We start from the raw sequence: 22782 nt of genomic DNA on the forward strand, positions 1-22782 counted from the left end.
TCGAGACCGCATACAAACATATGCCACTCGCATTGCCAGCCAGCTGGAGCGGTAATACCTACCTTGGTCGTCGGTGGCGGGGGAAGACCCTTGACTCCCGTGACACGCACGAGATCCTCTCCCACTTGCTCCATCTTGACATCGGTGATATCGGCCGTGACGTCGCAATTGTAGTATAGCGGTCCCTGAATCTCGTACAATAGTTGTGAAGTGCATGTTCCGACGGTCACGCAACCTGTATGCGTTAGCTGCGTATGCCCCTAACTCAAGGTGCTGGTACCCACCTCCGGTATCTTTCTCTTTTGCAATGATGAAGCTACCATCATATTCGACTTCAGCGATGGGAAAGCCCATGTTGATGTGCTTTCCAGTTTTCATGAGATCTTTGAACATAGAGTAGTACCCCCCCGTAACGTAGGCAGAACACTCTACAAGATGGCCTGCAATGAGTGCTCCGGCAAGTTCGTCAAATTGATCGTTCTTCCAGTTGTGCCACCACCTGTTCAAATTAGCCAAGGTCAAAGAAGTATCATAGCAACTTACGCCGCAGCACCAATGACTGGCGCAGCATCTGCGAGCCTTCCACCAAGCACGATATCAGCACCCTGTCGGAAAGCTTCCGCAATGCAAAGTCCACCCAAATACGCCTGTGCACAGATTGGCTCCATTCCCCATTCCTCCAGCTTCTTGCCATGCATTAAGCTTTCGAACTTCTCTCCCTTTTTGATAAGACTGTTGACCTGCCCAGTCACATCGTCTCCTTCTATCCATGCCACTTTGAGGTGACCAGCACCCGCTTTTTCCAACATATCGACTACAACTTCAGCGAGAAGTTCAGTATCTGAAGCACCAGCATTCACCGCGAGCTTCGTCTTGTTCTTGACTAGATTTGGTATCGCTGGCTCGAGGCATTGGATGAAGGTATCGGCGTACATGGCGTTCTTCTTCCGGTCTTCGAGGCTCGTCGTGCCATTGGTGCTCTTCGTAGGCTTCTGCTTTACTTTGCCGCTACCATGTACGGTCATGGTCATTTCGGATAGCCAATCGCCTGTTCGTGTCAGCTCGAAGTCCTCCATAGCCAGCTTTCAGGGGAGTCTTACCCATCACAACATCAACTTCCGGATCACCAGCCATACGCATAATAGCAGTCGAACGATCCGTAAACCCTCCCGAGCATCCTGCGATGCGCACAGCGCGCTTGCGGTCAGTAGAAGGAGACATTTTCACTCGTTTGGGGTTCGGCGCCATGTATGTCTCGTAGTCAATCTAATAAGGGATCAATTGCTCCATAACGGAGGGTCTCAAAGCTATATACCAGGCCGTCCAGGACCGGCTTTCCGGGGTACGGCAAGCCATCGAGGCTGTTGCAGGGCCGTTACCTCGACATCGTCCAATGGCGGCTATGCATAAAGGTAGCGCGACACTCATGTCATGTCCTGGGAGCTACTTGCGGATAATCTTGAACGATGGAAGACGATTTCCTGAGAGCTTATGGCGGGGTTGCGGGGAAGGAGACGGACGCGAGCGCGCGGTGCTGCTGAAGGCCTAGGAAACATTTTGATCGTGGTATGACCGAAGCTATACATGGAACATGGTTAATTTCAATTGAAATGTTGGTTTGCGTACCAAAAGGAGCGTGCTTGCCTTCCGTGAGTTGGCAAAGTAGAAAAGGAAGCGTGACGCGCGATGTTCGCGATTCGGCTAACGAGTCATTTTGGCCAGCGATGAGGTTCTGTATGACTCGTCGAGTGTGTCCAGCCTCAGGGAAAGAGCGCTCCGCACCATCTTAGGTTTAGCAACGTCACCTGTGTACCCCCGCGAAGAAGAACAAACTGATTGAAGCTGTCTATACATTGTATGCAGAGACTATACACATATTCCAGTCTCCCAACCATTCAAGGTGCCAAATTCTCAATCACCAACCAAACCCCCATCTTTCCCTCTCCTCCCTTCTCAGACCCTTCTCGCGCTTTCCCACCAACCGCCATCCCTTTCACCCCCCTCTTCTCCCTCTTCATCTCCTCCCTCGCCTCCCGCCACTCCCTCTTCACAGCCAATCTCTCCTTCTTCAACTCCTTCCTCTGCACTTTGTACTCTTTCTTCGCAGCTTTCCATTCCGGATCCTTCTTCGCTTTCTTCGCCGCTTTGCCTTTGCCCTTGGTGTTGGTATCAGCGTGTTTGGCTTTCAATTCACGTTTCTTGGCGCGGTGTTGTTTCTTGAGCTCGCGGTTTCGCTGCTTGATGTTGCGGCGCGCGAGTTTGAGGGATTGGGCTTTGGGGGTTGGGGCAGGGGTGAGGTCGGAGTCGTAGTCGGAATCAGAGTCTGATGAGGAAGAATCAGAGCTATCTGATGATATTGAGGAGGTGTCGTCGTCGTCATCCAGGTCCTTGACTGCAGCTTTGCCTTTATCTTTCTTGTCGGTGGGGTATGCCGTGTCGATTTTGCGGTCGCCGTATAGCACGCCTGTTTCTTGGCCCGGTGGCGTATCGTACGCAGGTGGTAGGTCGTTGTGGACTTGCTCGTACGAGGCAGGACCTGAGGTAGTAGGCCCCCTATTCCCACTTACACTCACACCTCCACCTGCATTTCCACTAGCCATCCTACCCACCTCCACCCCGAAAGCACTAGCGCGTTTACCAATCTCAACACCCAAATCACCCATATGTTTACCGAACTGCTCCCCAATCTTTCCTAATTCTTTGCCTACTTCTGCCCACTCGTTTCCGGATTGTGGTGGTCCTCGTCCGCGTCCACGTCCGCCACGAGAGGAGCAACCTCCTCTACCGAAGAAGGCGTTGCCTCGGGGCCCGAATGGTCCTCGACCGCCGCGCCCGAAAGGCCCATTGCCAGGTGTACCAAAAGGTCCGTTGCCAGGTGCACCGAAGGGGCCATGGCCTGGCATACCAAAGGGCGACCAGTGACCGCCTCGTCTGCCGCGAGGATGATGACCGCCCCGTCCATGTCGACCATGTGCGTGTGAAGACTCCTCTGGAGGTCCAGGAATGGAGCGAGGTGGGTCTTCATATGCTCCAGCAGATCCTCGCGCCCTATTATGCGACGATGTGTTTCCAACATGATCAGGCGAGCCAGTAGCCGTCTGATGACCCGAGAAACGTTCACTCATCTCATGCAACTTGAGCACTCTCTCGCTCGGCATCGGCACTGCGTCCGCGTCGAGAGCTTCGATCCAGGGGTATAATTGCCTCGCGCGCCATTCAGCCGTTGCAGTCTTATCGGCCAAGTTGGCGAGAACGGTGGGTTTGTGGCCCGCAGGTATAGGTAGCATATCTAGAAGCGCAGTCTCGCTGCGGAACGACACAACCAGACCTCTCGGCGCAAAGAAAGCTTCATTAGCTCCTCGAATGTAGTCGTGTACGATGCTGGAAGAGAGTCCTTCACGCGTCGGTTCGTGTAGCAAATCCTCAGCCGTCGTGTTTGCCGCTGTAGTCAGGACCTGTAGACCATACAAGAACTCTGCAAATTCGGCTGGCTTGATGGAATGCCGGTCCAACACTTCAGCGTAGGCAACTAAGAAGTATACGTGTTCGTCTGCACGTCTTGCTGGTCCTGCATGGTCGGGTATCGCGATGATGCGGTTTAAATGCGGTGCATACTGCGCCTTGGCATCTGGTTCTTTCCGCGTAAACTCCAAGGCTTGGGCGAGCAATTCAGAAGCCAGATCGGGCTGTTTGCTCGACGAAGAAGCAGGTTCGCTATGCACTCGTCCCACTGCGATGTCCTCACTCGTACTGACATGCTGGACTGGGACACTGGTGGCCTTGTCGTTTGTATGATTCGCATAATCCGGCGCTTGTTCCTGTTCACTTGCAGGATCTGGTTCTTCGCCTCTTACACGGTACTCCCATACTTCTGGCTCGTTTGGTCCTTCATTGGCAGTAATGCGGTGGGCTTCGATTTGGCTGGGATCTACGGGCGCGATGCCATGACGCGTGTCGTGGACGGCTTGGTCCCGCGCCTCGTCGTAGGATGGTGGCAAATCTTCATACTGTGGACCGCCTGGGCTGTGGATGGGAGTTGGCTCGAATTCATTGTCGGAGGAGTCGGCGATTGAGGTTGCGCTTGGTGTGAATGCAACGTTGGACCGTGATGATGTCGATGGGGGTGGTGGGTTGGAGGTGAGGTTTGGGTCGGCGGGGTATGATGGTGGGCCGGCCATGATCAAAGTAAATCACAAAAGCCAGTGTTGATTCAATGTGACGATGTAAAGTAAGACGTGGAACGTAGAGAAAGCGTACTTAAGGTTGAGGCGTAAAGACAAACTAGAAGCTTGTTTATTCGTACCTACTCCACTGCCATGCACAGCCTCACAGAAAGCTGTTGCCTTCAGATGCGGGGAGATGCCCAATCGCAACTTCACATTCGAAACCACGCGTTTTGTCTAGCACTATTGAACGTCCAGTAAGACGATACAGCTTGTCAGATATGACGCGTGGGCAAGAGGGCCGCAGCTGCGCAGCACTTGAGTTGGGAAACGGTGTGTGAGAGTGGGGCTTGCCGTGGCGTAAGCCTCGGGCGTCTCTGTGGCCAAAGAGCCAATTACAAGACCCAAGCCTGTCCTGTTTCGGCACACCAAGATGTTAGAGCTGAGAGAGCGCATCATGTGTGTTATACAGTAAAGCATGTAAGATATAAATGTGTTGGCGGAGTGCGCGACGTTAAGTGTAGCCTTGGTCTTCCCTTCCACTTGTGTCGGACTCGCTCGGCCTAACAACATGGCCGTAAGGTCCACACGCGATATCTAGAGTCAACTCGCTTTCCGCGTGAGAGTGATCACGTTACGGTTCCCAAATCTACTACACAACACGATTGTTGCGGAGTCAAGTGCGATCGCTGTGTTGGTCTGAAGAGCAGGTGGCGGAAAGCGCACGCGAAGAGTGCGAAGGACGCATCATCATGACTAGCATCATGGAAGACGCTCCCACCGTAGCAGTCATAGGACTAGGTAGAACACCTCTTCCTTGACACAACGAAGCCACTAACCGAACCTCTCAGGACCGGCTGGCCTTGTAGCATTAAAGAACCTGCGAGAAGAAGGATTCCACGCCACAGGTTTCGACCGCAACGCCCACGTCGGCGGATTATGGCAGTACTCGGAGAAAGAGCAAACATCGGTAATGCAAACCACAACCGTAAACGTCTCAAAAGAGCGATCGTGTTACACTGATTTCCCTTACCCGGACGACGTACCGTCACATCCAGCGGCCACGCAGGTTCAGCAATACTTGACGGACTATTCGAAGCATTTCGGATTGGAACCTTATATGCGGCTTAGTACTCGAATCGAGCAAATCACGTTCGATGACGAGCGGGAGAAATGGGTTGTAGATGTGAAAGGTGGCGGGAAGGAGTACTTTGATAAAGTCGTTGTAGCGATTGGGGGTATGGTTGGTAAGGCCAGTCTGCCAGTCATAGAAGGCGTGGAAAAGTTTGCTGGACCTAGTGTTCACTCACAAGCTTTCAAGCGGCCGGCAGACTACAAGGGGAAGAGAGTCATGGTTGTAGGGTTCAGCAACAGTGCGGCGGATACATCTACTCAGCTGGTGGGAATAGCAGATAAAGTGTATTTGGCACATCGGCATGGAGCTCGGGTTGTAAGTTGAAGCGTACCTTGTTGATGTGCAAAGGTCTTGAGACTGACAATGGTTCTTGTAGTTCCCGCGGCGCATAAAGGGTGTCCCGATAGACCACACGCACAACCTACGTCTCGCCACCTTCCAAAGTCTCGTCATAACATACTTCCCTCGCCTCGGCGAGTTCCTCTTCGATAAATTTCTCAAGAAACTGCAAGACCAGAGTTTCAACATCCGCCCTGAATGGCGCTTCGAGCCCGCAAGTAAGGTACCAGTGGTATCTGATACGTTAGTCCCCTGCCTCGAGGACGGCAGCATCACATCAGTCGCAGGCATCAAACGCATTGTGAATGCTACTGAGGTAGAGTTGCAAGACGGGACAAGGGTTGACGTGGACGCAATAATCTGGTGTACGGGCTACAAGTCCGACTTCAGCATGATCGAGCCGCGTTTCAATCCTGAATGTCGGCCTCAAGTGTGGCTCGACGCGCCGGGCTCGAATGGGAAGTCGCTCTTCCGTCTCTACAAGAACGTGTTTTCACTCGAGAAGCCGGATAGTCTGGCGTTCATGGCTGCTGTACACATAACGATTAGTGGGTTTAAGATTTTCGGTGAGCGCATCTAGGTATGATGGTTAGGCGAGACATGTGCTGACGAAGACTAGACCTGACAACCATGGCTATAGCGCAGGTCTGGGCGGGCAAATCCTCTCTACCCTCACTTCCTGATATGAAGCTCGCTGTGGATGAACACCACGTACAATTAGCAGAGACGGCAAAGCGTGTTTACAACTTGTCGCCAGGGCAATGTGAGACAGGTGACTGGGTCGCGGCCATGGACGATCTTGCCGGTACAGGTGTCAACGAGTACCTGGGATACGGGTGGAAAGGCTGGCTGTTTTGGCTTCAGAACAGGAAGTTCTGCAATCTGCTGATGGGCGGGATATGGAGTCCGCACATACATCGCGTGTTCAGCATGGGCAAGAGGAAGTGCTGGGATGGGGCAAGGGAGGCGATTGAGAGAGTAAACGAAAGTGTTGCTAAGATGAGGAAAGAAGAGAAGATGAAGAGTGGTTGACGACAGCTCGAGGTTCTGGTTCGCGAAGGGGCCAGGGCGTGCTCGAATGTTCTCTCATGAGCTTCCCCACACATGACGACAGGCTGTATCACGAGGGTCCATGGCTGTCACCTTTTGCATGGCGCAGTACATATGCCTCGCGACGAAGATCTCGAATATACTCTATAGCTATCGACTCGAAATAAACACCATCTCACTCTTACACGGCCATTACAGTTGTCCAGGTGACGTGAAAGGGTAAACCTTGGTCGGCATACCACAAGGCTGCCAGTCAACCAATCGCAGCACGGGCCGTTGCACAACAGCTGGGGAAGGCGCGACGGGCAGCAGCCAATTTCGATTTCTTTCCACACGCCACGCCGCACACACTGAGACACGTCAATTGCGAGTTATATGGGCAGAGTCATTGCCTGCACCCGAACACACCACGCGAACCGCTTCCATCCAAACATCCACGAGCCCGGAATGGCGACGCAGACGCTGCACGGCTCCTGCGCGTGCGGACGCAACCGCTATGTCATTGAGATGCCGACACAGCAGATCCGCCAGGCCGAGCTGCGATACGACAATACCTCTGCGTCGCGTAAGTAAACGCTGAGCGTTGTGCAGCCCAAGTCTGCTTTGGGTTGCCGCGCGCTACTCTCCAACACGGTGCTAACAAGACTCTAGGACACCACTCAGCGAACCCCCTCACCCTCTGGCTCCGCGTCCCTCTGCCATGGTACACCTCGGCCACGTTCGCGCAATACCCCGACGAGACGCGCCTGAGCATCAAGCGCAGCTTCGTCAACCCCTACACTTCGAATACCCGCCGCCAGTTCTGCGGATACTGCGGCACACAACTCTCGTCGTGGAACGAGCGGACGAGAGACGAGGCCGAGCACATCTCCCTGACCGTCGGCAGCCTGCTCGACGAAGACCAAGACATGCTAGGCGAACTCGGCTTCCTGCCCAGCAGCAGCGAGAGCAGCGACGACGAAGACGAGACATCCGCCGCCGGACCCTCACGGACAAACCGCTCGCGCACAGTCGTCCGCTCAGAACCTCAATCGCGAGGTGCGCCCTGGTTCGAAGAGATCGTGCGCAACACCCGCCTGGGCCGCTTCAAGCAGCAGCGCGGCGGACACTCCGAGAGCGGCGTGCACGTCGAGTGGGAAGTCACCGAGTGGACCGAGGGCGACGACAACGGCGACGAGGGCAGCGCGACGCCTAGCAAGCGGAAGATTGGCGACGTGGACGATGCCGAGGATACCGAGATGCGCAGTGCGTGAGCCTGCTACTTTCTTTCACACGGAATGAGTTGGATTGAAGATGGATTTGAATATGTCACTAGAAACGGATATCGCTCACGCGTAAATGAGGACGAAACGTATGTAATCACTGGACCTCTGGCAGAGCGACATGACATGGGATACGGAGTTGAAGGTGCGTTTGTTTATTTTGTGTACAGTACCTAAGAAATATAGCCATAGGAAGGCTGTAGTGACATGCGCTATATGCTATGTTTTCTGTTTTGTAGTTGCACCCCATTGCGCTGTAACTACACAACAAAAAATATAGCATGTAGCGCATGTCACTACAGCCTTCCTATCCGGCGCATGTCACCTAAAAAGCTGTGGTGACAATGCACTGCACGTGGGTGGACCAATTTACTTTTTTTTTCGCTGAAAACATTTGTCCTTCCCGACCGCACAGCCATTGTCAGCGTATCACGCCTTTGTTTCTCCATGGATCTCAATTAACGCCCCAATGTCACTGCATCGCATGGTATCAAGTCGCACGACCAATGGAGCCGATTAGGACGCGTGGGGTATAGCACGGGCGTAAGCGGCTCGATCATGGCGCCGTCTTCCGTCCTGTGGACAACACCCATCACACCACCAACCAGGCGCTAACATGGGGAGAGCAGAACGAGAAACCGTCGCATCTCAACTCGATTGTTCCACTAATCTTGCGAGTCTGAAAAAAAGAAACATTCTAACAACAACTCCCGATCTCACCTCCAAACCTCCAAAACCCGTCGGAGTAATCACTTATCTCGCCTTACGCCACCTCGTTACACAAGCCATGCAAGATATCTCCGCATTCCCCAAGTCGCCAGCATTATCCGCCTATCTCCCGGGATGCACTCTCCACCAAACCTCACTACCCTTCTCCCCATTGGTCAAATTTACAGTTCCTGCACCACATTCCCGGGATCGTTGGTTATCTTACACCCCTGGTCCACCATCGCTCGCCTGAGGTTCTCTTATCAGTTCGACATGCGACACAACATGATTAGTGTTCCCTGATGTCTGATATCCCGTCACCCGTCTCCACGGTATCCATTCCAGCTGCGGGAGTGCGGAGATGGTCGGATGCGCGCACGTTGTACTATAGTATGTAGGTCAGCCTTTTTGGGGATGGGTTTGCTTCGCTGGGGCTGACTTTTGGCGTGACGGCCGTGACCGGGGCGTAGAGACGGCATCTAGCACTGGGCTATGGGTGCACTTAGCGCGTACGGAAGTTGCATGGTTGCTGGTAGGGCTGCTTTATCTGCCTGTCTTGGACATGTTGTCGCGTCGCTTAGTATACGTACTTACGTGTAGATGTCACTGGTATGTTTGACACAACTCAACGTAACGACAAAGATAGAGGCGTGCGAAGTCGCGGGCCGTCATAAGAGTAAGACGTGAATTGCACATTTCCTTCATTCTTCCTCTGTGTCGTTACACTCTTCTCAGCTAGATTCATCGTCCTTTCTTTCGCCATCGTTCTTTGCTTCCTTATCTCTTGGGCGGGACGTTTGCTTGTACGATTCCCGCGTAGGTCCGTTTGATCTGCGATCGACACGGCGAATCCACTCGATTGCTCACTCGCTTGGACTTGATCGATTGGTGGTATTAATCTCCGGTTGGCCGTGTCTAGGCAGAGAGGAGGGTTGTTGACGTTAACGACGGGTCTTATCGCTTTTGCGTGCATCCTGGTCATTAACGACCTCTTACATACGCATTGCATCACGTCGCAATAGCAAAACTTTCACGGTTACTGGCGTATCGTTCACGCTGTCCTACCACTTCCAACTATGGATCTGGAAAAGAAGTCTGCCGAGAAGCCAAGACCGGAGGATATCGATGAAGCGACAGGCGTTGGCGAAGTCCTGAACGCGTCGGGTCACAAACAGGAACTTGAGAGGAATTTCAGTTTACTGAGTATCTGTGCAATTGGAATTACGACGGGGAATGTTTGGGCTGCGTTGGGGGGGTCTATCGTACGTCTATCCTCTTCTCTGGTACGAAATAATGGGATACAAGATGCTAATCTTGCTTAGGTCATTGCGCTCTACAATGGCGGCCCAGCAGGTGTCATCTACGAATTCATCGCCGTAGCATGTTGCTACTTCATGATCGCGGCGTGTATCGCAGAGATGGCATCTGCAATCCCCTCATCAGCCGGTGTTTACCATTGGGCTTCCGTCACAGGCGGAGCTAGGTTCGGAAAGGTAATCGGGTTCTACGCTGGCTGGTACGTATCATCTAACCCACTCCAACAAATGATGAGATACAAGAAAAGAGCACAGCTAACATCCCACAGGTGGAACGCCCTAGGTTGGATCTTCGGCACAGCATCCATCTCCTCCATCCTCGCCAACCAAATCATCTCCATGTACGGTCTCTTCCACCCCGGCTACGCTTTCGAGCGCTGGCACATCTTCATCGCCTACCTCATCATTACCTGGCTCGCCTGCTTCGTCGTCATGTTCGCCAATCGCGCGCTGCCTAAACTAACGAATATCGGTCTCTTCTTCATCCTCATGGGTGTGTTTGTTACCATCATGGTCTGCGCCATCATGCCTAGTAGAACCGGAAAAGGGTACGCCAGCAACGAGTTTGTGTGGAAAGACTGGCAGAACCAGACGGGGTGGAAGAGCGATGGATTTGTGTTTTGCGCCGGCATGTTGAATGGGGCTTTTGCTGTGGGGACGCCGTGAGTTTTATCCCATTCCATCTATCTACCATCCCCTTCCTTTTCCCCAACCTCAAAAATCAACCAACCAAAGAATACGAAAGTCATACTAACAACCACCCACAGCGACTGCGTATCCCACCTCGCCGAAGAACTCCCCTCCCCCCGGACCAACATCCCCAAAGCCATCCTCGCCCAGTACACCGTCGGTTTCCTAACCGCCCTCCTCTACCTCATCACAATCTTCTACGCCGTTAACGACCTAGACAGCCTCTTCTCAAACCCCTGGCCCTTCCCCCTCGCCGAGCTCTACCGGCAAGCCACAAACACGCATGGGGGGTCCCTCGGCCTCTTACTCGTCATCTTCGTCCCGACGTTCTGCACGAATATCGGGTGTTATATTACGTCTGGCCGCATGCTCTGGACGCTGGGAAGAGATGACGCGACGCCGTTTAGCAAATGGGTGGGCAAGGTGGATAGGAAGTGGGGGAATCCGTTTAATGCGACGTTGGCTTGTGGGGGTATCAACACAATCCTCGGTTGCATATATATCGGCTCCAGCACCGCGTTCTCCGCCTTCGTAGGTTCCTTCATCGTGCTATCGTCGATGTCGTACCTCGCGTTCATCCTACCCAACATCCTTACTCGGCGCCGCCACGTTATCTCAGGCCCGTTTACGATGCCCACGCCGGTGTTTTATACGGTGGCGAGTATAGCGTGTGGGTACATGGTTGTGTGGATACCGATATACTGCTTCCCGTTCGCGGTGCCGTTTGATACTACGACGATGAATTATACGAGTGCGTTGGTGGGCGGGGTTACGATTCTGCTGGGCGGCTGGTATGTGTGGATAAGGAAGAGGGGGTATGTTGGGCCGAGGCGGTTGGTGGAGACGTTGGGGAATGGGGAGACGACTATTGCTGGGGTGGAGGGGAGTGTGGCTGAGAAGGTTTGAGCGCGGGATGGGCGTGTGTACATAGGGATGTATCAATATGAGAATGTTGTTATAATTGACTCAAAACTGGAAAAGTGCTACTTTTGTTACCCATGAAGGATTGGGCTGAATGAAGGGGATATCACACTACCAAAGTACCTGCCATGTCGTCCGACTAAACCCAACAATCTGACTAAACGCCTCGTCTCTCTTCTCGACTTCGTGCAAGATCCATTCTTCGCCTTCCCGATTCAGAAAACGCAGATCCCTATCACACTCCTTGAGGACCTTGATCATTCTCTCCTGATATCGGTCTTGCTTCTCCAGATGGTGGATCTGTACATATGGCAGCGAGAAGCGGACATCATGTGGGGGACGTTTTGCGACAAAGCGCACTCCTGTAGCGTTGATGATGAGATGGCCTGGTGTTTTCTCGTAGTGGGAGGGGTAGGATGCAAAGTCTTGGTTTACCGGTGAGACGGGAGTAGAGGAACTAGCCGTAGTTGCCAGTTCGGCTGCTTTGTCAATGGCGTTCTGCTTCTCGGTGACTACACGGAGGCCTTCGGCTTGTATGTACTGGATCGCCCACTCGGCGTGCGTTGGAATGTTCCAGAGCAACCGTTTCGAGGGCGAGACGAGAAGACGGTAGTTCGGGAAATTAACCGAGACGGGAAAGAGGCAGAAGAATGTGAAGCCGGCGGAGAAGGTGGACATCTTGATGAGCAGCCAAAGTGGCGTGAAGACCGTGACGACAATTGCAAGAGCCAGAATGATGATGACAGTCAGTGTACGTGTCGGTTTTCGCCACTCGTAAAAGTTGCGAACACTCTCGAAGAAGTTAGCCAAATCGGCTAGTTGGACGATTAGCCAAGGTCCCAGATCTTGGAGAAGGTCGTGTGCCCAGTTCTCGTCACCTTGTTTCTCAATGAACTCGGTCAGTGATAAGGCTGTTCTCTCCACATCTTCCCTGTGTTTGATGTCTTCGCGAAGGTCTTCCATGGACGGAGCATTCCAGCGTCGCTCGCCAACCAGATACAGCAACGCTGTCATGACACCGGGTAATAGCAGATTGAAGTACCAGAGTATGAGGTAGATCGCTAGGTATTTCGTTGTCTCGAGTGGATACTCCCAGCGATATACGCGACGGGTAGTCATGATGAACTCCTGGAAAGGCGATGTTGCAACGATCAGGCGCTCGATGTTCGGCATGATGGTTTCTTTGCTGGGAGTTGGCGGGTCGGATCCGTAGCCTATGTACTGGCCACCATATCGATGAGCGTAGTAGTCCAGTAAGTGCGAGCTATATGCTTTCCAGTCAGTGACAGTACGGCCCGCGTCATCTTTCTTCTCGAAATCCTTTCTGGGCTTGAGGACGGCAGTGTCTCGTGGAATGATTCTAATCTTCGTCACATGTCGGTCGAGTGACCATCGCACATAAGTGCTTTGTCGTTGGTCAAGCATCTCAGCGAGACTTTGCTGGGCTTGCGCCTTCTCGTCCTTAGTTGCAGCCTGGTCCAATATAGTCGCTGCATTGACCAAATCTACTTCCTGGCCATGAGGAACTTCGCTTACAGCTATGTTCGCTGCAACCTCTTGGTTTCCTAGAGTTTGTAAGTTAGTAAAGCGCTGGGTATGTGTTGACTGAGGATTTGCTCGACCTAGCACATTGAGATCATACGTAGTATTCGTCACTTCTGCATGCGCAGGTGAAACAAGAGTCGCTTACCTTGATTCCATCCCTTAGACTTGACTGTATCGATAGGGTTATGCAAAAGGTCCTTAAGTGTGTGCTTCTCTGCCGCCGTAGACTTGTGGTCAAGACGTGACTTGGACTGCTTCACCTCCGTCGTATCGACAAGTACCACAGCATCTGGATCAGGCTCTTCGATCTCATCTTCGGCTTTTGCGATATGCAACGTCTTCCTGATCTTCACACCGGCAGTGTGTTTCTTCTGCCGAACCTTGTTGACTATCCTAGTAGTAGATGATACAGGTGATGGGTCGCGTGGGTGAGGTGTGTCGTCATTGCTGCTTTCGGAGCGACTTCCGCTTATCTCGATTTGACCTTCATAGGTAATGTGTGAGCGATCGAGTCCAATGTGCAACTCGTCGACCTGAACGAGCTCCTTGTCGATGTCCATGGTGGCGCTGGGCCTCGGTTAGTCGCGCGCGACGTGCGCAGGCTAGATTAGCAGGTGTATATCAACGTGACAATGTCGCATTCAATACGATTGTGTTTTGATGATATTCCGTAAAGATTGTTATTCTCAGGTGAGTCTATAGGCGCTGACGTCGCCCCGTTCTCCAAGCTGCTGGTTGCGTTTGCTCATCGAACAAGCACCGCGGAGCACAGGGCGGCGACGTCATCGCGTCAGCCGTGACCAGCAAAACGAACCCGTGGCGTGAATGAGAGGCGCGAGCTGGCGAACGCAAAATTGCTCACTGCCTAGAATGTCGCGACGGTATGTTGGTGTTCTAACGAAGTCTGGAACCTTCCAAGGTTGTCAGAACCCTGATAGCCCTGGATTCCTGGATGGCGAATCTATCGACAGGGAAAGTGCGTACAACCCTGAGGCGGGGCAAGGCTGAACACCCCAGCAACTCAACATGAAGCGGCTGGCACTGTATTCAATCGCAACAGAGTGATTTCAAATGCATGACCATCTTCCTATCAAGGTACATGTGAGTATCTAGACTCATTCTCGACCAGGATGTATGGTCTCCGCTCTAGCATCGAACAATTAGACAAAAACACTACCCAGTCTCCATCGTCCGCGCTCAGCCCCTACATGTTGTATTCAGGCCTCTCCCAAAACCCACAAGCCTCTACATCACAAAGACTAACCCTAAGTCCATCATCCTCCCAATCCGCCAAAAAGCTTGTCAGTCGACCTATATCCGTCTCGATACCCAACAGACCCAAGCTCTGTTCCTCAATCTTTTTTGCAATCCGCTGCCACGCCCTCCCATGGGAGGCCCAATTCTCTCGTGTCACACACCGTGGACATGCATATTGGTCCAAGAAAACATGTAGCATCTCGTGTAGAACAGATCCCGTGCGTTCTTCCGCCAAAGTCTTGCCTTGGCGCTTGTTCTCTAATTGTGTGTAGCAGCGACGTGTTGGATGGAGACGGATGCGTGATTGACTCTGACCGTCTTTGAGTTCTGTGATTGCGTCCGCTAGGAGTGGTTCGTCATCTAGATCCTTGGCGTTCCTGACTGTTTCTAGGTCCTTGATTGCGCCGAAGAAGAAGATTTCGTTGAGTTGGGAGACGAGCCAATCTGTCAAGAACTGGGTGTCTTTGCTGCGAATGTCGTTCTGTGCTAGCATCTCGAGTACGCGGGTACGCTCGTGGTTTTTGCGCCATTGAGCAAGGGCGGCGACCTGGTTGGTGTCCATGGTAGATTCTGAGCGGGAGAAGTACCCGATGGTGCGATTTGCCAACGACAGGCTTTCGTAAGTGCTATCTTCGCACTCGCGGATTAGGGTAGGTCGCGAATTGGGTTGAAGGACGATGTCGTCTTCGTGGTGCTTGGCCGAGCATGAGTAAGGCCATTTGAAATAAAGCTCCTTTGTATGCGAGTCACAGGAGCATTGGACGTGGAATTTTGACTTGATGAGACGGGCTCCGAGCATAGTCCGATCCTCCTTGATCCGAGAAATCCGTGAAGGCCGGTTTGCGGAGATATCTGTCTGAGGCCCCTGACTGTTCGTCTTGCACTGATCGCAGTGGCATGGGACCACAGGAAGCTGTGTCGCGGTCTCAGCGACGGGCGGGGTTGCGGAAACATCGTGCTGTGATTCCTGGCTACTCTCTTTGGGATTGTTGGTGTGAGTCTCTACTGTGGTTTTCACAACGGACTGATTAGTGAAGGTATCGACCTGAGACTGCCGAGCACTCTCCTCTTTCTTTCCAGGATGAATCGTAACCTGAGGAGTCTCGGGTTTAGTCTGCGCAACCAAGGACACTGGTTGAGTCTTCAGCCGTGAATCAGACCACCGTAGGTACTCGAAAGTCACAACCGAACCTGCAGTGATAGCTGCCAATATGACGACTAGCTGAGTTTGAGTTTTGTCCATGGTTGAATTAGGGTTGTAAGTGACTGGAGGGATGTAGAAAGGCGAAGCTCGAACCGCTTATGTAGAAACCTACCTAGTTTCTCTGCTTGTTCACCGCCGCGTTGGGCTACATGGTTGCTGGTGGTTAAGGGTTCTCTTACTTTGCTGTTGTAGGTGTACATGGATGCCCAAGTGACATTGTACACTACACAATTGAGAGACTAGACAAAGGCTCTGCCTGTTTCGTAAAACGCTTGTACTTTGTATATTTTCATGGTGTGAAAGTGATTGCTTGGCTGATGGTCGAGTTCGATGCGACCAAGACTGCTTTCGCAAGGTATCCGCCTATTTGCACAATGTCCCGACGAATGCATGAATCGCAAGCAAGATCGAAATTTTGACCCTCGAGTAAGGATACACTGCCAGTTGAAGCCATTAGTAGATGAAGGAGTATCAGCGCCGTTGTCTTGAACCGCTTTCGGGGCTATTGCGCTACTCATCGACGGTTGTGATGTACGTATGAACGAGAAGATCAGCGAACTGTGTCTGGAGAAGGAGAGAAGATGTCTTTGACTTAGACTAGAGCCTATTCTTGGTTCGGGCAGACTTTTTCCTACTTCCACATCGACCACACAGACGAACCCACGTGCACTTCATCCACAAGCAACGAGCACTATTGAAAAAGATCTTGTCAAAATACAATCCGGTCAAGTACTTCATACAAAAAACTACAATAGTAACCTATGCCGTCTAAAAACGCTTTCACAGCAATCATCTTACTATGCACATATTTCCTCACTCCTCACTTCCTCCTTCCCCTTTCTCCCTCTCTCTCTAGGCCCGATTATGAAAGCATCCTGCTCATATCATTCCTGATCCTGTTGTAATCGAGCAGACCCTCAATCTGGCCCACAGCCGAGACAGCGACGTCCTTGTCCCACAGCCTGTTGCGGGCGAATTGCATAACGTCCTTCTCTGTGATGCGGCCGACGACGCGCTCCACCTCCTCGGGCGATAACCGGCGGCCGGTGGTGACGATTTGGCGGCCAATGTCCTCGGCGACGGCGGTTGTGCCGTCGAGGGCGAGGAGGATCGAGGCCTTGAGTTGGGCCTTGGCGCGCTCGACTTCGGCGGACGTGACGTTCATGGAGAGGCGGGACCACTCGCGGAGGGTGAAGTGGACGAGGTCGTCGAGCTGCGTCAGGTTGGAGCTGGTGAGGTAGATTCCCCAGAGACTAGGTTTGTTAGCGAATATTTATAGTATCGTTCAATTATGACGTACCCAGTGTCCGAGTAGCTGGTGGAGAAGCTCATGAAGCTGTTGGCGAGGGCGTTTTGCGAGACAAAGTTGCTGAGCTTGCTGCCAAGGTAGTCGGAGGTACCCATGGCACGGTCCCAGTTACCGACAATAGCCTGTGTGACGAGCGCGGTGAAGTAGTCGGGGTCGCTCCAGCTGACACCCTCGACGGCAATGGCGATGTTGGCGGTGCCCATGGTGTCGTCACGGAGGCGGACCTCGGAGCCGATGAAGTCGGGCTTTGCCTTTTGCTCAGCAGCGGCGGACTTGGCGGAGTAGTCCTGGGGCTCCGAGGGGAGGTTGGCGAAGTACTTCTCGGCAAGGTCGACCAATTGCTCGTGGGGAATGCCACCAGCGCCAACGAGGACCATGCGGTCGGCGGTGTAGTTGGTCTTGATGTAGTTCTCGAGGTCGGCGCGCTGGATGCTCTGGATGTTCTCCTTGGGTCCGAGGATGGTGCGGCCGAGGGGCTGACCCTGGAAAGCGGTGGCGTGTAGGTGGTCGAAGACAACCTCCTCGAGCTGCTTGTCCACCTCTTCCTGTTCGCGGAGGATGACATCACGCTCGCGCTCGATGGCCTGGGCCTCGAGCTTGGAGTTCTGGAGGATATCGGAGAGAATGTCGACGGCGGCGGGGACATCGTTATTGAAGGCCTTGGCGTAGTAGACGGTGTTCTCGCGCTGTTTTGGTCAGTATCCGGCCCTGGGAATTCTTCGTTCCGTATGACGTACCGAGGTGTAGGCATTGAGGTGGCCGCCCATGTTTTCTATCTCGAGCTCCAACTGCTGCTGTGTGCGCTTCTGGGTTCCCTGTGCCATGCATCAGCGTGCTGTCCCGGCCATTGCCATTGAGTGTCCGTACCTTGAAGGCAAGGTGCTCCAGGAAGTGGGCAGTGCCGTTGGTCCTGTCCGTCTCGGCGCGGCTTCCAGCGTCAATCCAGACACCGACTGTCGAAGTCTGGGCCCACGGGGAGTGCTCGGTAGCGATCTGCGCAGGCGGGTCAATTGCAGTCCTGTATCCTCCTACAGTGGCGGGCATACCGTGAAGCCGTTTCCGAGGGTGGTCGACTCGGTCTTCGCGCCGTAGGCCACGGGCGTGGCCAGGCCGCGGGTCAGAGGCGAGGCCCGCGATGATTTGACGGCGTTGATGGCGGAGCGCGAGCGCATGCTGCGCTGCAGGTTGAGGGCGAGCTGGCGGGAAGCCATTGCGTCTGCTCGCGGTGCAGGGGATGGGAGATGGGGCGGTGATGGGTTGGGGTGGATGTCGATACGTCCAGCTGCAGCGCGGCCTAGGTGAGGTGGATGAGTTTCGTCAAATCTGCGATCACGGGACTTTCCGGCTGCCACCGCTGGCCAATGAGGGCGGCAGGGACGTCAGCAATCGACATCCGAGGCATTGTCGTCAACTACGACTGCGATCCCGATATTGCTTCTTGCGACCTCCACGACCCCAAGCAGACAATCAGACTGTACAATGGCCTCCGTCATGCGTCCCGGCCTCCTCAGGCAAGCTTGCCCGCCCGCCCAGCCCTCGCAGCGCATGCTGTCCACCGCGACCTCGACCCTCAACCGCCCGCTCGCCCAGTCGCTGCGACCAGCATTCCAGCGCTCAGCCATCCCCCAGTCGACCCGCATCGCCGCCTTCCACGCCACACAGCGCAACCAGATCCTGCCGCCGCTGCCCCAGAAGATCATCGGAACCACCAACGACCCCGTCCCCGTGCCAGACCCCGACTACGCCCACGGCAGCTACCACTGGAGCTTTGAGAGGATCGTCTCGGCCGGTCTGATTCCCTTGACCATTGCGCCCTTTGCTGCTGGATCGCTGAACCCGCTGTCCGACTCGATTCTCTGCGCCCTTTTGGTAGTCCACTCGCATATTGGATTTGAGTATGTAGAATGGATGCGTATTGAGTTACAGTGGCTAACATATCACAGGTCCTGCATCATCGACTACTTCCCCACCAAGCGTGTTCCCCTCGTTCGAAAGTCCGCCATGTGGGCTCTCCGCGCCGGAACGGTCGCATTGGGTCTTGCCCTCTACTCTTTCGAGACAAATGACGTTGGCATCACCGAGGCCGTCGCGAGGTTGTGGCACGCATAGATACATCTTGGGACTTGTAATACAAATGCAGAGGCAGGGCTTTTTTCTGATTGAAGTGTCGTATCGTTTGGAGTGTTGTGATGACTCTGCTTGTCGTTGTGCTTAACCTCACCAGCCTTCATCATTCTAGCCCCGCCCTTCTACAGGCTTATCGAGACGGGGTCTTTGCGACCTAGGAGATACAGACTCGTCTTGCTTGTATGCCCACCGAGAGGACATGATGAGCATAGAGATCGGCTTATTTAAATGTGTACTGCTATTCGCCACTAAGGTTTTGGTCCGACTGGTGATCAATTCATTGACTATGGCCTAAACAAGTCCAGCTTACATTGTGCCGTACTGTGATAGACAAGACTCTCCTCCAGACCCCACCGGACGCCCCATCTGGTTTTCATGCTAACATCATACCAGCCACGCGATTGTCAACTGTTGTTGATACTCTCAGCGTGATCATGTCCTCCCACCTCATACAATAGAAAAATTAAACACCCTGGAGCCTACGTTGACCTTAGGCCACCTACTTTGTATGTTTTTACCTTGATGTAGGCTCCAGGGTGTTCGGTTTTTCCCTAGGCTGACGTGCTTCGTGCTGCTGCTACTTACTTAGTCTCAACCTTCTATTGCTCCCAGTGCGTCTTCTCTGGATTAAAAACAATGCCAAACACCTCTTCAATCCCCTCCATATCCACTTCGAGCTTTCCTTCGTAATCCTCGTGCAGTGCACCATAATTGCCGTGGAGGGTGTCGTATACCTCAACCATGATGATGTCCGCTTCTTGCTCGTTCCTCACCCCCAGGAAACCTGTCTTCCTCGGTCCAAGACACATCATCTGGGGCCAATTTTGCTCCGCCATACGACAGCATCCTGTCGGACAGAACGCATTCGTCAAATCAAACTCTAGATAGTTCATACGCTCAAACTCTGGGCCCCCACCGTATTTGAAGAAACGATAAAGGTCCTCGATGTAACCATCCAAATCACCGTTCAGATAATTCACAGCTCTCTCATGCGCAATTTGCAGACGAGTCGCGGGAGCTAGGCTGTCGAAATCGGCCTCCGTTTTCCAAGTGGAATGATCGAGAGCGGGAAAGCCTTCGTGAGAGCGCCCACTGAAGCCAATACTGATACTTTTGATCAAACGGGGAGCTGAAGCTGAGAAGAGCCACCGATCTGGGAAGGGTACATGCGTGCGGGTGATATCTACGCTCTTAGTGTTGTGGGAAAGACCTGATCCTGCAAATGGTTGTCTTTTCGTGCTTTCATCCGGTAGTACAAATAAGTTGTTGGCTAGGTAGACTTCCTCAGCCTCGCCAAGAACCTGCTTGCAAGTGCGGAGGATAGCCAAAGACGGAACCTAAAGATGAGTGTACGAAGTCAGTATTTGTCTCACATACAGTTCGTACATGGGTATTACTAACTGGATAAGACTCCCAGTCCTCGAAGCGCGCCTCGTTTTCGACAGCGTAGGTGTCGGGTGTATAGAAGACCTTGCCAACAATCACCAGCTCTTCATACACCATGACTCGAAGTTCAACAGGCAAATCGGGGAACCGGAATGGCGTGAAGGCAGTCGTATCCTGAGACGTGGTCGTGGTGGTTGTAGTAACTGTGGTTATGGTTGTCGTCGTCTTTGTAGTTGTGACTCCAGCGCGATCGGCGGCCTGGACTGGCGGCAGTGAATTGAGTGAGTTCATGGTCGTTGCTTGTGCTGCTGTTGACCTGGGTAGAGAATACGTTCCTGCTGCAATGTCCAGGCAAAGTCGATTCCGAACAGTGTGGTTGTCTGTTATGTCAAGGTTGGGGTAAGAAGTAGAAGAAAGAAAGGCCAATCTTATGACACGCGTGGTAGCCTAGTATTACTTAATGGGAGGCGATACAGATACCCAGAGTGGTCCGTGTGCGAAAGAATCAGGCAAACGATTAGAAAGGAGCTCGTCCTACTTCTTGCGCTGATGAGCTTTCCCTGCTTTCATTACAGACCCAGTATTTAGCACCCTCGCCTGAGCTAGGAAATTCTGTCCCTCGTGGGTCCATGGTCGTGGTATTGAGATTAGTCCAAACTCTTCTCAATGATTCATTTGCTTTATTTCGATAGAGTTACTCAATACCTCTGCTGCGCATCACTGCTCGATACTTTTGAAAGACGCATATCCCACTTCACGATGCAGTCATAGCAAGAGCCTTTATCATCACATTGCCAGTGGCACGCGAGCCTTGGATACAGTCGCGAGCTGATGTGTGTTGCGCGAGAGTGAAAGAGTGAGAAAGAGAGGAAGTTGCAGCCACAACCTATCTACACCACGTGCGTGACGTGACGTAAGCGGTACAATGCGGAAGGAGCGCCCAGTCAACAAACAAAATTCACTTCACACCCTCAACAACACCCAATTAGAAGCGGATATCTTTGATTATAAGTCTTGAAGAGAATGTAGGAACAGCAAAAGAGCCAGAACTTCGTAGCCACCATCCAGCCACACTCTAATCTTGAAACACAGCATATCAAACCAACTAGACTAGGCAGGAACAAGAGACGGTATAGTGGTATAAAGGGCCAAGACACCAAGGTAAAGGATGTAGACAGGATTGAGAATTTGGAGTCTAAACAAAGCGCACCCGGGGCCTGAAAGTCACACCTAGGATATACCCTCTCATGCCAACACTGTAGAAAATGATGAGTCTAGCCATCATTGACCGTTTACCAAGATGCACCAATAACCACTAAACCCCTGCCATTTTTGCGTCTGTTATCGGTTTTTCGGTATTTATGCCTTGGCGTCGGCGGGAGCCTCGCTGCTCTCAGCCTTGGGCGCGTCGGTGGCGGGCTCGCCGGCGGGGGCGTCACCGGAGGGCTCGGCCTCGGACGATGTCCAGAGGGTCTAGATGGGTCAGTATGCTTGAGTGAAGAAAGATGTGGGGTGGGCTTACAAGGTTGTCACGGAGAAGCTGCATGATGAGGGTAGAGTCCTTGTAGCTCTCCTCAGACAGGGTGTCGAGCTCTGCAGATTCGTTAGCCTTGTTCAGAACGACTACTTCGTCCTTCACATACCAGCAATGGCGTCATCGAAAGCCTGCTTGGCGAGTTGGCAAGCCTGGTCGGGCGAGTTGAGGATCTCGTAGTAGAAAACGGAGAAGTTCAATGCGAGACCGAGACGGATGGGGTGGGTGGGAGCAAGGTTGGAGGCAGCAACATCGGTAGCAGCCTTGTAAGCCTCGAGCGACTTGTCGGCAGAGGTCTTGCGCTTGTCACCAACGGCGAACTCGGCAAGGTAACGGTGGTAGTCGCCCTTCCTGGAGAAGACATGAAGATTAGCAAACTGGCTAGTCAAATGCACGTGGCGCCTTACATCTTGTGGTAGAAGACCTTGGACTCTCCGCTCTCAGCAGAGGGGATCAGGTGGCTGTCAAGGCACTCGAGGATGTCCTCGCAGATCTTGGCCAGCTCGGCCTCGATCTTCTGGCGGTACTCCTTGATCAGAGTAACCTGGGTCTCGTTACCCTTGGACTCCTCCTTCTGCTCGATCGAGGTGACGATTCTCCAGGAGGCGCGGCGGGCACCGATGACGTTCTTATAGGCAACGGAAAGGAGATTTCGCTCCTCGACGGAGAGCTCCTGGTCTGCGGAGGCAACGGCCTTCATGTTCTCGACCATCTCTGTCACATGTCGTTAGGACACGATGCGGTGCGTTGTTTGTGGTGCGCTTACCCTCGTAACGCTCGGCCTGCTCGGCCAGCTTGGCCAGGTACACGGAGTCTTCGTAACCCATTGTGATGTG

The 22782-nt window shown here is 53.1% G+C and overlaps 10 protein-coding genes across 10 annotated transcripts; 4 read left to right on the forward strand and 6 right to left on the reverse strand.

Moving 5' to 3' along the window:
- Positions 1–543: 543 nt before the first annotated feature.
- Positions 544–1104, reverse strand: J4E90_004505 (uncharacterized protein; the record flags this gene model as incomplete). Its single annotated transcript, XM_051434070.1, has 2 exons — positions 544–1048; positions 1101–1104. Coding segments are annotated over 2 exons (509 nt in total), but the record flags the coding sequence as incomplete, so codon positions are not given.
- Positions 1105–1895: 791 nt separating this feature from the next.
- J4E90_004506 (uncharacterized protein) lies at positions 1896–3757 on the reverse strand (the record flags this gene model as incomplete). Its single annotated transcript, XM_051434071.1, has 2 exons — positions 1896–3686; positions 3752–3757. The coding sequence occupies 2 exons, from the start codon at positions 3755–3757 to the stop codon at positions 1896–1898; spliced, it is 1797 nt and encodes a 598-aa protein (XP_051292589.1).
- Positions 3758–4927: 1170 nt separating this feature from the next.
- J4E90_004507 (uncharacterized protein) lies at positions 4928–6669 on the forward strand (the record flags this gene model as incomplete). Its single annotated transcript, XM_051434072.1, has 4 exons — positions 4928–4964; positions 5015–5517; positions 5675–6203; positions 6257–6669. The coding sequence occupies 4 exons, from the start codon at positions 4928–4930 to the stop codon at positions 6667–6669; spliced, it is 1482 nt and encodes a 493-aa protein (XP_051292590.1).
- A 393-nt stretch (positions 6670–7062) lies between these two features.
- On the forward strand, positions 7063–7940 carry J4E90_004508 (uncharacterized protein; the record flags this gene model as incomplete). Its single annotated transcript, XM_051434073.1, has 2 exons — positions 7063–7252; positions 7339–7940. The coding sequence occupies 2 exons, from the start codon at positions 7063–7065 to the stop codon at positions 7938–7940; spliced, it is 792 nt and encodes a 263-aa protein (XP_051292591.1).
- Positions 7941–9733: 1793 nt separating this feature from the next.
- Positions 9734–11569, forward strand: J4E90_004509 (uncharacterized protein; the record flags this gene model as incomplete). Its single annotated transcript, XM_051434074.1, has 4 exons — positions 9734–9919; positions 9980–10173; positions 10243–10635; positions 10741–11569. 4 exons carry the CDS (start codon positions 9734–9736, stop codon positions 11567–11569), a joined length of 1602 nt encoding a protein of 533 aa, XP_051292592.1.
- Positions 11570–11695: 126 nt separating this feature from the next.
- On the reverse strand, positions 11696–13689 carry J4E90_004510 (uncharacterized protein; the record flags this gene model as incomplete). Its single annotated transcript, XM_051434075.1, has 2 exons — positions 11696–13149; positions 13275–13689. The coding sequence occupies 2 exons, from the start codon at positions 13687–13689 to the stop codon at positions 11696–11698; spliced, it is 1869 nt and encodes a 622-aa protein (XP_051292593.1).
- Positions 13690–14333: 644 nt separating this feature from the next.
- Positions 14334–15629, reverse strand: J4E90_004511 (uncharacterized protein; the record flags this gene model as incomplete). The annotated part of the gene is made up of 1 exon (XM_051434076.1): positions 14334–15629. The coding sequence occupies one exon, from the start codon at positions 15627–15629 to the stop codon at positions 14334–14336; it is 1296 nt and encodes a 431-aa protein (XP_051292594.1).
- Positions 15630–16452: 823 nt separating this feature from the next.
- On the reverse strand, positions 16453–18110 carry J4E90_004512 (uncharacterized protein; the record flags this gene model as incomplete). Its single annotated transcript, XM_051434077.1, has 5 exons — positions 16453–16843; positions 16891–17585; positions 17637–17714; positions 17767–17892; positions 17946–18110. The coding sequence occupies 5 exons, from the start codon at positions 18108–18110 to the stop codon at positions 16453–16455; spliced, it is 1455 nt and encodes a 484-aa protein (XP_051292595.1).
- A 268-nt stretch (positions 18111–18378) lies between these two features.
- On the forward strand, positions 18379–19008 carry J4E90_004513 (uncharacterized protein; the record flags this gene model as incomplete). The annotated part of the gene is made up of 2 exons (XM_051434078.1): positions 18379–18794; positions 18843–19008. The coding sequence occupies 2 exons, from the start codon at positions 18379–18381 to the stop codon at positions 19006–19008; spliced, it is 582 nt and encodes a 193-aa protein (XP_051292596.1).
- Positions 19009–21771: 2763 nt separating this feature from the next.
- On the reverse strand, positions 21772–22773 carry J4E90_004514 (uncharacterized protein; the record flags this gene model as incomplete). Its single annotated transcript, XM_051434079.1, has 5 exons — positions 21772–21885; positions 21935–22005; positions 22056–22297; positions 22354–22660; positions 22713–22773. 5 exons carry the CDS (start codon positions 22771–22773, stop codon positions 21772–21774), a joined length of 795 nt encoding a protein of 264 aa, XP_051292597.1.
- Positions 22774–22782: the final 9 nt, after the last annotated feature.

The sequence above is a fragment of the Alternaria incomplexa genome, assembly GCF_024043165.1.
Source record: "Alternaria incomplexa strain BMP 0042 chromosome Unknown scaffold_5, whole genome shotgun sequence".
Classification (NCBI taxonomy): domain Eukaryota; kingdom Fungi; phylum Ascomycota; class Dothideomycetes; order Pleosporales; family Pleosporaceae; genus Alternaria; species Alternaria incomplexa.